At 35.9% G+C, this 13983-nt stretch overlaps 1 protein-coding gene and 1 long non-coding RNA gene across 2 annotated transcripts in view; one reads left to right on the top strand and one right to left on the bottom strand.

Annotated features, from left to right (window-relative positions):
* LOC137487521 (uncharacterized) overlaps positions 1-6551 on the top strand; it is a 93249-nt gene extending 86698 nt beyond the window's left edge. Inside the window, exon 6 of the long non-coding RNA XR_015507469.1 lies at positions 4437-6551. This is a non-coding gene — a long non-coding RNA (uncharacterized LOC137487521). The remainder of the gene's footprint in view (positions 1-4436) is intronic.
* Positions 1-13983, bottom strand: part of kif3a (kinesin family member 3A) — a 28746-nt gene that overhangs the window by 12412 nt on the left and 2351 nt on the right. The window contains exons 3-9 of the mRNA NM_001017604.2: positions 11066-11210; positions 10875-10959; positions 9063-9168; positions 7590-7729; positions 4999-5196; positions 4739-4913; positions 4488-4580 (exon numbers count right to left, since the gene is read on the bottom strand). Of these exons, the coding sequence (NP_001017604.2) occupies positions 4488-4580; positions 4739-4913; positions 4999-5196; positions 7590-7729; positions 9063-9168; positions 10875-10959; positions 11066-11210 (942 nt within the window). The remainder of the gene's footprint in view (positions 1-4487; positions 4581-4738; positions 4914-4998; positions 5197-7589; positions 7730-9062; positions 9169-10874; positions 10960-11065; positions 11211-13983) is intronic.

Genomic DNA, 13983 nt, shown 5'->3' with positions numbered 1-13983 from the left:
CGAGTTTGAGACCCCTGATGTAGAACATTTGAAGATGGAGGAGAGACAAGTAAGTGCTAGATATTTAGAGCTGTATTACTTTACAAATCATGAATATCACAATATTATTAAACATTTTGATTATAACAACATTGACTGCAACACTCGCGCACAATATGCTGCTGATTTAGAAGCACCGTGCATCTTTTGTCTTGTCAAGAAAAAAAGCAGTGTGGTGCGACTTGCGTTTTTGAAACGGAAAAGAGCATTAGGTGTAGGGTTGGGTCGATAGATGATGCATCATGATGCTGAGCTGGCATCGCAATCCTCCACCTGGCCCCAGTCGCAGCAACCCGCTCACGAAAAACGCACATTTAGGCCCCATTTACACCAACACGTCTTACGTTATAACGTCATTACATTTAAAAATAGCATTTCAGAATGAAAATGATTCACGTCCACACTTGCGTGTCCACACTACACAGCTGAAAATGCATGTCACGTGACCACACACACGCAGTAATGCGCTGCAGCGTACACGCCCATCTGAGCTACAGCAGTCTTAAGCACAAAACTTCAGAGAGTAGTGCACGTTGGACAGCTGGATTGCGTCTCACTATAGTTGTAAAACATGATATTTAATTAATCTTGTCTTTATCTAACAACTCTTTGGTCTTTTGAATCTTTCAGGTAGACAGCGTCACAGTGTCAGTACACTGCTTCAGTCTTTCCATTTCACGTTTGTACTTTATTTTAGCGAAAACCTCAGATACTATTGGTTCTTTTCTTAACCAAAACCAAGTTTGTCGACGCCATTAAAATGACACAGATAACTCTGCCTATTCATGCCAGAGTCCTACAGAAATAGTGATTGACAGTTGGTCATTTCAACTTATCTTTCTTTATTTCTAAATTGGTTATGGGTAAAACAAATACCATGCGGGTCAGGTAGCTCTAATGGAAAGCTACAAATAATTAAATCATTATGAATTAATTAATTATTCATAAATTGATAATTAGACATTAGACATTGTACTTCGTACAACTCCCAACCCTAGTTAGGTGTGATTGGCCGCACCAAACTGAGGCTTTTATTTTACAGCTTATAAAACATGTATGCAAATGAATGCAATATCATATGTAAACAACTAAATTGTTGTGTTATATATACTACGGAGAACATTTAAATGTGGAGACTAGTGGTTGCTAGTTATCCAGAGCTGTATTACTTTACAAATCTTGAATATCACAATATTATTAAATATTAAAATTATAACAACATTGACAGCAACACTCAAATATGTAGCTGGTTCAGTTGTTCCTAGTGACATTCTTGTCAAAAAAAGGCAGTGTGGTGTCGACATTGCCTTTCATCACACGCAGTGCGCACACATAAACCGCGAGTATGAGAGGAAATAAAAGCACACAAAATCTAAGGTAAAATCAGATGCTCAAGACATAATCTTTAATATTTAATGACTTCTATAAAGAACTTTGACAGAGGCTTGTAATATAAGAATTTGAGCAGTGCATTAATTAAATCCATAGGCCTATTTTCCGTGGAGCAATGGATTTGAGGTAGCCTGACATTTTTATTTGAAAGAAAAAAAAATAACATATGATGGGAGAAAACAGCCTATGCTGGTTCTTAAAAAGGATTCAGTCAGTGTTTTCATTTTGTAATCTAAATTTGTCATTTAAGTGAAAAATATCAGGACAGGAATATTTTTTGTATTCTTTTTAATTAGTTTCTTCTTTTTTCTTTGCTGCTGGAAACACTGCAGGTACATGAAGATGTTCTGTTATTGTTCTGTTGTTAATATGTTCACATTTTAAAACAAAGCAGTATTTTAAAATGATATTTATTGTGTCAGTCACAATATTGACACATAATTTTTTTTATATTAGTTTAAAATTATTCTGACCAGTTAACTGTTAATATTCGGTTAACGAGCGGAGGTTGTTGGTTGGCAACATTAACCGAAATGAGAATCCCTCACTAATAATATTAATAGTAAGCATTGTGCAAAAAGACATGTAATGCAAAAATGAATGTGAAAGTAATTGGAAATGGAAAATGCTGCTATGCTATTAAACGAATATCTTGTAAATATATTAAAACTGACAACAGTAATACTATACATTATATTTCAAAACATTACTGTTTTACTGTGTTTAATAGAAGCATCTAATAGCCTTGGTCAGCTTGAGAGACACTTCTGCTTATTCCTTCCCAAAATATATGCTTGCATGTGAAGGGTGCTAAAGGGATTGTGGATTTGGGAAAAGTGAATAAGGGAGCATAAGTGGCGGTAGGGTTTATGTCCTGCTCCCACTCACTAGTGTGGAATTTCTCCTCAAATTGCTGAGCTAAACAACAGGCAGAGTCTGAACTACTGCTGTCACTGTCTGCAAGAGAGAAAGAGAGAAATGCTGAAAGACCCCCCACCAAAAACCACACCACAATTATCAGAGGCAGAAATGCAGACGAAGGCACAAAGAAAGAGGCCGATAGATATCTCCATTTTCGGAAGGCAAAAGGTCAGACCAACAATGATGCTGAGAAAATCATCATCAGGTCTGGCACAAACTCATAAAGCTTATGCTGCTATAGTACTTCATTTTTTGGAGCAGAACTAAATCCTGACATTCCTGTTTATTTCAATTCAAGTGTTTGGAGAGACTGACTGTGCATTCTTACCGAAGGCAGTGAGAGTGTCAAAGTTCACTCTGGCAGCCTGGCAACAATGCTGTCTGCATTTCTGCTGTGTCAGCGAGAGCGTCACAATTTGTAATGTTTAAAGGGGCCGTTGCAGCAAATCAGTTAAATTCCTGGATAAACATGCTTTCAAGCGTGAAAATGTTGTCGATGAAATTAATTTAACTATAAAAGATCAAGTTGTTGCATGTAGTGTGGCTTTGCTCCACTTATTCAATATGAGTCGATATCTAAAATATTCTGAATCTACTATTTTGTACCATTGTTATAGTTAGCATAAGATTCCAAGAAAAAAATAACATTAATGCACATCAGTAACTCGCCAGTAACTTTATTTAATATATTTCCCTGTAAGAAAACATAGTAAATTATTGGAATTCCAGCGACCGCAATAATCAAACCTTTGGGAACAACAGTGGTCAGAACCAAAGTTCACAATGAATGTGTTCTCTGGACTCCTCTCAAGTGGTGGACATCTACATTTCAACTGGTTCCCGCTGAACCACGTCATAGCTCATTACTATGAAGTTCACTTGGTTCACTCTCCTCGACACCCACACCAGCGAACACGCGATGCGCTGCTGCTCGCCACTTATCAATGCTGGCTACCATTGAAAATGAATGACTTCCGGCTACTTTGACGCTCTCGCTGCTTTTGGTGTAAACACACGATTAAAAGGGAACTATTATGCAGAAACACTTTGATTGACATTCTCCCTTTGTGCATGTCATCAGAGGGGGAAAGACCCGCCCATTAGTTACATCTCTTTCTCATTAGCTTAAACAGCCCTGAGTAAGAAGCAGCCGTCTGCCATTAGCACTGTAGTTTTAGCAACAAACCTGCTGAAGATCATTTTGAAGAGTGCTGAGAGCACAATCTCATTTAAAATTAAAGTGACAGTCACCAAAACCGCACAATATAGATCATAGCCTAAAATTGTCAATTTCATAGTGTTATAAAGAGTATTTGTGTAGTATTTTGAGGCTGAGACTTCACATACAAACACTAGAGACATCTGAGACTTATTTTACATCTTGTAAAACGTGGAATAATAGGTGCTTTATTCAATCATATCTTTTGAGAAGGATTAAAACAATCATTGCATTTAAATTTACTTGATTTCTTTATGCAAATTTTGTATCATCAGGATTTAAAACGGATAAACTTTCAAGGTTGGAATGTAAACTCTTAAAATTGATTGCAAATTATCTTCATTCATGTTGTAAAGGTTAACAAATGTTGTATGGGTTTGTAATAAGATAAGAGGGAAAAAAATGATAGATGATTGAACCAAACTCGTTAATTTGTATTTTTAGACAGTGAGACATACTGTAGTCACTGCCAGGCATTACCTATATGTGCATATGACGCACAATGAAACTGAATCGGTTTGATCTGGTGGTCTAAACAACAACAAACCAAAGCCACATGGTTCTTCCTTTACTGATAGCCAGAAATTTTAACCAGAATGATGTCAGGCAGTGTGCAATGCACAAAAAGGTTTATAGCATACATAAAAAAAGCTTTTGGAATAAACTTGTTATTCTATTATATATTCTATTACATTATTTATATGAGGGTTTGTAAAAAAAAAAAAAAAAGTGTTTTAAAAAATCATTATTTAAAGAGCTCATAGATTACACAACCCTCTGATATGTTATCAGCAGACAATAAAGATGACATTAAAAGCAATGCTTGTGGTAAAATAATAACCACATGCTGCCTCATGTTTCTCAGAGAACTTGACTAATGCTGACCTGTCATGAAATGAAAACAGACGATTTATACCTCTTCGTTTCCTGCGCCTCTCTCCTCCATCTCCAACATCATCTTCATCCATATCATCTGATCCGCTGCCATCAGAGCCCGAGATCTCCTCACCTGAGCAAAATCAAGCACAGTACTGCATCTCTGGGGATTTCTCCAAACCGAACATGCCTAAATCTGGCTCTGTACCCAAACTCCAGCAGGTTTAGTCCAGAGCCAGTGACTCACACCCTTGAGAACAATTCTGACAAAGACATGACATTGTGCCATACCTTCTTCAAGTTTCTTTTTGAGCTCTTCGATTTCTTTCTGAAATTGACGCAAAAGTGCATCCTTGGGGTCCTCGTTAATTCTGGCCTTATTCTTGATGTTTTTGGCACGGTTGGCGTAACGGAGAGTGCTGATGGTCTCATCGTAGTTGTAATCTGCTGGGCCGATGTTTGCACACTGCATCGAAACAGAAATGATTATTGGTACAGAACTTCAGATCAAATTAAGTTCAGTAAATAAACAGGCAATCAGAAACTCCTACCATCATGGTTTTAGAGTTTCCTCCTAGAGAGTCCTGTAACAGTCGAGTGAGTTTGGAGTTCCTGTAGGGCACATGGGTGCTTTTCCCATCCACTAGTGCAGAGATGACATTTCCCAGGGTGGAGAGGGACAGGTTGATTTTTGTGGCCTCTTTAAGACGTTGACCAGTAGCACCAGTTTTTCCCTGTCGTTCAGATCCCTGAGCAAAAGACCATTGCAAAGAGTTAAAGCTGAAACAGAAACTGAATCACAGACTACGTTTACATGGACACCAGTAATAGAATCAGTGTTTCCCCTACCATTATTTATAGTGGGTGCCCCGCCCTCCCAACGGCTGTACATACCCCCTTTGAAGTCACATTAATTGTATTGTCTATATAGCGCAAGAGCACAACTTTTTTTATTAAACAAGCTAAATAGCTGTATGTACTATCTTATTTACACAACAGCATGTCATTTCTGTTTTGCGTTCGTGTTACTGCAGCTAAAATATATACAGATGCAGACATCCCAAGTCTAGAAAGCTCCGGAAGTCTCCCACAAATGCATAGAGACTCCCGGATGCCCGCAAATGAATGATTATCTCCTGGAAATCGCACGTCTCCGGCCCGGTCCTCAAATACATCCCGCATCCCTCCCCGCTCTTCAGATACGTCGCGTACATCCCATGCTGTGATGCGCCCGATCTATCTCCTCTATCTAGTGTCTAGGTATGACCTCTGCCGGAAGCTCTGTGCGTCTTACGCAAAATCATACCGGCTCCATGATCCCCAAAATCAATTAAAATACCCGGTAATCATGGTGACGAGAGAGAATGAGCAAGTGAACAGATCGCAAGAGGCACAGTGATGGTCTTAACATTACATTTGATAGGTTAAATGAAAAGAGCAGTAAAGATATTGCGAGTGCAAATCCCCCCCTCTCTTTCTCTCTCTCTCTCTCTCTCTGAGAGATCTGCAGTCAATAGTTGGAGAAGAGCAAAATATTGGAATGGTCCTGCATGTATTTAGGCCTTTTTTTTTTTCATATAACAACTGAAAGTTCTGTTTTTTGACAATATTACAAATTCACTAAAAGCTGGCTGGAATTATTAGATAAAACTCTTTTAACATAAATATGTAATAATATAACTTCTTGTTATAAACTCATAAGAAACAGTTTATAGGCCTGTTTCCTTTTAGTAAACAAGTATTAGATTTATAGATGTGCATTTTAACTTATTTTCATTATTTGCAATGTTTCAATGTTCAATGTTTCTGTGGCGGTTCATTCTGCTTTGGTGACCCCTGATAAATAAGGCACTAAGCTGAAGTAAAATGAATGGATGAATTATTTTTTGTAAAGCTGCTTCTGGCCATGACATGTTCACATCTAAATTTAGACACATGTTTAATAAATGTCTCAATAAATGGGCCAGACATTTCTGACTTTCCATACCAAGAGGCTCAGGAAATATTCTTCCAGAAACCCTTAAAGATACATTGCGGTGACAAAAGCTGTACAGTTTGTGAATAAAAAAAGATATAAAAAAAAAAATGTTAATTTAAAATTTACAAACAGTTGTACATTTCAAACAGTTATTTACTGCTGTCATTAACAGACCATGACTCCTTGTGTCATTGTAAGTCTGAACAGCCAGGCTGCGCTGGACCGCGTTGACTTTAACTGAGTTTGGCACTTTCACTTCAGGAACATTTTATGCATCTCCCCTGAGGCAAACTGAGATATTGGATGAGAGTGAAGTGCTGGAAGAGTGTTGTTTTGATGGAATTTGATACTGCATGCTGTATAGGAAAAAAAAAACTTAGCATTTCACGATGCAGGAGTCTGTGGTCCTTCACTGACTCGGTAGGTGCAGAGAATAGTGTCAAACAGCTTTGTGTGTTTAGAATATCTAGTTGGAAAATGCGGCAAAAATCCCACATGAAGGCAATAGTTTGATTAAGGTATTAACATGTCTGTACTGCACTTCTATAATGCAACTAAAATAAGCATACTCCACATGTCTTAATTCCATTTCTGTTTAGTTTAATTATGACTTTAATTAGAGTATTGTCTTAATCGTATTAAAATTTACTATTTCTCACTTTCAAGGCACTTTATAATCTTGCTCCTCAATATATTCACCGAACTTCTCCACATTTATACCCCTTCTTGCACTCTTAGATCAGCCAACTCTTTCTTCCTGGTGTCACCTCGCACTCAATTAAGCACAATGGGTGCCAGATCTTTTAGCTCCGTGACTCTTTGACTATGGAACTCGCTTCCCGTGGATCTAAGGATCAGTGATAGTCTTTACACTTTTAAATCTCGTCTCAAGACCTATCTATTTAAGCAGGCTTTCTTTTGACTATTTATCATGTTTTTTTTTATACTTATGATGTGTTTGGACCAGCTACTCCTTAAACTCTTGTTAGGCAACGTTTTATTAATAGTTTTAATTTTTTCTGTTATGGCTGTTGATGCTTGTTGTAAGGCGACCTTGGGTGTCCAGAAAAGTGCCATTTACAAATAAAATTAATTATTATTATTAAAATTGCATTATTGGTGTCCATGTAAACAATATTCAACCACATGACATGGTCAGCTTACCGCAAGGTCGACCAGATGTAGCTTGCCCATTCGCACATGTTGATTTCCATCTACACCTTTCTCACTGCACTCAATAGTGATGGTGAAGATGGCATGAGAGCGAGAACTGTGCTCGTTCATATTTGTCGCACCTACAGAACCTGGACACAGACAAACAACAAACTCTTTTGCGGATTCCTCTTTAAAAAGAACCAATTTCTTAAATAATGCTGACACCCTTTTTGTCAACACATCTTTTCTATTATATTAAGAAGTTCTACAAAGCACTTCTCATGCCCTGGCTTTTTGGTCAGAAAAGCAGTTTAACTGAGATACACCCTGGCTGGACAAGAATTTAATATTCAAGAATGAAATTAGTTATTGATTGGATTATTGATAAAGTGATAAGCATATTTCTGGTATGTGTGGCAACAATTCTTTTAATTATAGTAATATAAGCACAGCAATAAATAATATTGACAACCATATTGACCGTTTTTAATATAATCGATACTGAATTAGGCCGATATCTTTGAATTGATAAATTATGTATCATTTCTGCTGCTTGAACCGCGCCACACTCGCTTCTGTGATGTACAGTAAAGTAGCAGATGTGCAAATTACTAGAGCTAATGCTGCTAGAGAGAAGATAAGAAGTCAGGAGTGTGGGAGTTTCTTCATCATGAAAAGAAGCTGCAAATGCAAGATGAAATGAGGGGGCGGCAGAACATAAGAGAGATCTGAAGTTTCGCAATGCCTAAATTTATAAAGATTATCAGACAAAAGTCACAGCCAAAAAAAAGTGCTACCCACTACCAAAAAGCCAGTACAACAAACATTTGACAATATGAAGAAATCTGACAAAAGCCAAGCCTTAAAATGTTGCGCTTGTAAAAGAAAAGGAAAATGATTCCAATTGATTGGTTGAATAACAACTTCAACATCGTTGAGGATTTTGGAATTGATTTACATTTAAAATGTGTTGAACTGTGCTACTCCTGCCCTAGTGGCACTTCTCTGAAGTTTCACTAATAAGATTTGGTTGCTCCATATATGCATTATTTTTTTTTGTAAGACAATACATTTTTAAATTTATGGCCATAAAAATGTTTATGTCATTTATCAAATTTAAAGATTAAGGTTAGTTAAGGTTTTAAAATAAAATCAGTTGTTCACTTTATGTGCTTGCCTTTTGTTTTTTTGCAATCATGCTAAATCATGCAAAAGTGTAAAAATTATGTTTATCTGCCTTTATATATATATATATATATATATATATATATATATATATATATATATATATGTGTGTGTGTGTGTGTGTGTGTGTGTGTGTGTACATATATTATCCTTACTTGTAATCCTAACTGATGCAGTGTGCAGCTTTTTATTTCTTAAACAGCCTTGTCAGAAGATGTATCCCATGGCCATATTCCAGGACTCCCAGACCCAACTAACTGTATCATTCGCTTGATAAAATATCTGAAACACACTCACGGTTTTTGTGTCCAAGAGTCATAATCCGGTCCATATCATCTGCATTGTTTACCACATAACCAGAAAGATCCTTGATATAAACTCCCACGTCAGGTCTCTCTTTAACCTGTAATTTAAGTTCATGGTGTCTGTCATTGTTAGGCGATCATCAACCATTTTCTCAGAGAATGACTAAGTGACAAAACATTGCTGTAGCTCAGATACAAGTTTTATTTATGGATGAATTTAAAAAAACACTGTAGTGTTTGGGTGTTCTGTGTTGTTGTCTGAGGTAGGGCTGCACGATTAATCAAAAATAAGATCACGATCTCGATTCGACTCAACACAAGATCTTAATTCAGCTTAGCTACGATTTAGCCAATTATATTTTCAAGGTCAGGAAAAAAGCAAGGCAGTTGCGCAAATCTTCACAGCAACATTGACACCTTCAAATGGTGTTAAAAGTGTCACAGGACATATTGCAAGTCTGTTCAAGTCCACCATAATGACTTTACAAAATTTAGCATTTTAAGCAACAGTAGACCTACACATAGGCCTAATAATATTGTTGTTGTTTTACCTTATGTTTGAGAATTAACAATAATAATAATAGGCTAATCATATTAACCTGCATTTTACATTTACAGAATCGTGAAAAAACGTGATCTTGATTTTAAGCAAAAAAAAAAAAAATCGTGATCACATTTTTGCCAGAATCGTGCAGCCCTAATCTGAGGTAATTAGTACAAAAGTATGAAGCTGAATGGTCAGTTGTTGTCACAGGACTCGATGTGCGCTTTCTCCAATTTAAAAACTTAAAAGTTATGAGCCTCCATTGGAGAAACTGAACTTGCGCACGCAAAAGATGTCAAATGTGAACAGCCCCTAATGAAGTCTTGCGAGTAGGCATGGGCCGGTATATGATTCTGATGATATAATAACCTTGGATAAAAATATCACAGTTTGATGGTATTGTGATTACTGCTCTAAAATATATTCTTTTTAAATGTCTGTATAAAAAAACAAAAACTTTTTTCCCCCCTTTGAAGACAAAATATTTTACTATGAGAAACATTGTAAATATTTTGGAGCAGTAAACATGTCAGACTAAATAATTCAAATGAATCATTGACTTCTGCTGGCTTCATTAGTTTATAAAACACAGATTTCTTTACAATTTAAAAAAGTATTTTTGGATATCTTTTCTGCTGGAGATACTGTTGTCCTAAAAGAAACAACAACAAAAAAAGTGAATAAAAAATCTTACATATACCACAATAACGGTATAGCAGAAAATTTAGCGGTTTTAAAACCTTGACTCTTCGAAGCTGCAGTACACCTTGAAAACGGTTATCGTCCCATGCCTACTTTTGAGAATATGATTTTTTTTTGTTTAATTTTACTAGGGATGTCAAAAGTACTAAAGTTGGTACAAAAATTATAGTAAAGAGGTCCGTAAAGTTTTAAGGACCTCAGGCATTCGAATGTTGCTCTATGTTGTCATTAATACAACACTTATACAAGTAAGCGTTTGATGACTCAAAATCTGCCAAGACTGAATTGTGTAACATATCTATTTTCTTACTCAAATTTTCCAATCTGTAGCTAAAACAATGATCAAATTACGTCAAATACAAAAGAAAAAGATGTGTCATCGACAAACTCTCTTTGATATGTGCTGTAGAATCCTGTGGGTACAGATTTCATCCGGATGTATGCTCTAATCAACTGCTTTATAAACTATTTTTAAATTGCTGATGTTAATGACACTCCTAATAAGAGCAATGACTGTGAACTCAAACTCTCACTTATGGAGAAATGTTAGTTTCTCACCTCCAGCCTCTGCATTTGGTCCTTTCCCAACAGATCTCTCACCTCCTCATTGTATATTTCCAAATACGAAACTCTTACCAGGAACCTGTGGTCAGATAACACACATCGTAATCAGTTTATCTTAATACTGAGAATTTAAAAGTGTTGGGTTCTTAGTGGCACAGGACATAAAAAACAGCCCCTATTTTTACCTGGTGTCTCCTTCTGCTTTTGCAATGTGACCAAATACATGAGCAAATGAATTTGGGATGATGCCTCTGAGTTCAGGCACTGCTCTGACACCCTCCATAGTGAACGTTTTCCCTGTGCCAGTCTGACCGTAGGCGAATATGGTTCCTGAAAAAACAAAATCAAAAACAAACAAATAAGATCCACATGGTAAAACATTAGCTGAAACTACTCATATGAATTTACTATCCAGAGGTCAAAAATAAAAAGTGCAAAAAGTGTTAAGAAGTGTAAAACATTTTCGGGATTAATCCTTCATCAATGCCACATTTCCAAAAGAAATATGCCAAAATACATTTAAAAAGCTCATTCTCATAATTATTAATATATTGTAAATATAATAAAAATATTATGGACCATAAGACTGGATTATTATCCCTACAGCTGTAATAAATCACCCACATTCATATGATTATCCAACATATATTTCACAAAAAAATAAGGACTTTAAATGAGTACAAAATATCACATAATTAAACAAAGTAAACATTAATATTAGGTCTGCACAAACAATTAACAGTGGTTTTGTCAGTAAAGCCAGTTCTGTAATTAGCTGTAAATCTACTGTATTCATATGGAGCAGTGTTTACTACACAGAGCCATAGTTCAATGGCAAACTCGATTCTAGATTCGGAAATCAAATACAATCTTTTTTGTGATTTTACAGCGGTTTTCGACACTTCTAGGTGGTGAACGTCTCTGTGTTGCTGCTACATCTGAAAGGCCTTAAAACTAGTGCATTTAATAACATGTTCTTCTTCCTCAAAACTCACTTCCTAACTACAGCCGAGTGTTTGAATAAATCATCCTGTGAGATGATTCTGTAGTCGTGTGATTATTCGTCAAGTTGTATCAATAAAAGCAGTGAAGTCCTATGTTTGATTTTCTGGCACTGCATCCGCAATCTCATACTTCCATTCTATATAGTACTTATAGTAAAATAAAAACAGTATATTAAAAACAATATGTGAGCCGAGTAGTATATCTGAATTTATAGTATTCGAAAAACAGTGAGAAGTACCCGGATGACGTACTACTTCTGGCAAGATTCTGAAGTGCGCAACTGATGGAAGCTGTGCTAGCCATGATGCCCCATGAGAAAATTCCTGAATGGGAGTGAAGTGACAAAACTAACGCAAAACTAACGTATGTCCTTTTTTTTTTTGTCTGAGTTTTATTCATACTACTCACATTTGTGCTGTATAAAACATACTATTCTAACAGTCATGTTCAAATTAAAATGTAGTACCTATTTTAATAGTATGCGATTTTGGACGTAGCATGGGTCTCTTCTTTGTGTTGTATTTGCAATTTCTGCATGTGATCGCTCTCTGGCATTTGGAGGAGCTTTACTACTGATCTTAGAACTGTTTCCCTGACAAGATGTGCATGACAATCCCAACCTTTGCCAAATCGTGGTTATATTTTATTTTAATTTATCATGCAGCCTTACAATAACATAGTACGTCGAGATATACATAATAATAAATATATATATATATATATATATATATATATATATATATATACATAAATTCACAAGTTCACATATAACCACAATAGAAAAAATAGATAGATCAACCACCTTTACCAAGAACAATTGAAAGTTCTGTTAAATTAAAATAAAAAGGTTTTAAATGTCACTTTCAGTCTGTTAGTTAAGGAAATCTATTAGCTACTGTGTTCCAAAACCAGGGCTCAACAATAAGGACTGCCCAATGACCCGGGGCTAGTGTGAAAGACGCTTGGGACAGAAGGCAGGATCATTCCTGGCCTGATTAGGGCCACCTTTTGTTAAATAATTTCGAACTGCAATAAAATACACATATTTTCCATACTGCTCTTTTTGTTTTGTTAACACAGGATTTTGCTCACTATTCATATATTAAAACTTTTGAATATTATTTAAATACATTATTTGAATAATTATTAACATTCAAATAATTATAGACACTATTTTTGCGCAGTATCTAAAATATGTGGCTAAAAAATAGCTGTTTTCTTTGGTGGGGTCAGTGAAAATTTTGGCAGTGCAGATAAAAAAATCTGAACCATTGGCCCGATCGGACAAGTACAAAAAAAATCTCTAGTGTTGAACCCTGAAAACAGTGACAAAATTGGTGTTTAGAAAATATAAAACTTCTGCCTAAATTGATCAATGTTTTTTTCACATCACCTCATTCTTCAGTTATTCATCAAATCTTGACCTATCAAATGCTCCCTAGCATCTGACATGCCACGCCCCCTACAAGATGCTTTTCATGAGATTCGCTCGAACCACACTCAAACAATAGCAAAGCTGTGATATAACAAAATGCTATTGGCTGTTTTTTTAAAGGGGAGGAGCAATGCCACGTCCCACCCTCTCTTAATTTTTCAGTTGCACATAATGCACATTTTAAAGCACTTCACGGGACCTTTAAGATTGAGTTCTTCGCTCATTCATCTCCGCTCTATAATATTGATGATGTGATTGTATCTTTTTCAATGACTAGAACATTTAAATCTGAATTAATTAGGATATTTCATAAGAGTGATGAACAACAGGAGATTTCTGATGTTTTCTTCTGGTTGCGCTCATATGTACAGTGAAACAAACTGTAACCATATTTCATTTCTAAGTAGTACAACTAATCAAATTACTTTGTTGTACTACTTTGAAAGACAGAACATCTACAGGTATATACATGCTGCATATGTAAGACAGAGGGAAAAAATTGCATCTTTACTTTTACGTCCATCAGGAATAGATTTATTTAATTATGTTAATGTTATTAACATTTCAAGCTCTACAATGTGAAAAGTCTCAGTAACTATTGTCCATATTGAACGATAACGATACTGTACATTTCAATAGAAGCTATTAAAGCTTCCAGATTTA

This window comes from Danio rerio, chromosome 14 (assembly GCF_052040795.2).
Source record: "Danio rerio strain M-AB ecotype USA chromosome 14, GRCz13ab, whole genome shotgun sequence".
In the NCBI taxonomy this organism is placed as follows: Eukaryota; Metazoa; Chordata; class Actinopteri; order Cypriniformes; family Danionidae; genus Danio; species Danio rerio.
The sequence above is the reverse complement of the archived record's forward strand: the minus strand, read 5'-3'. Positions and strand labels throughout refer to the sequence as shown.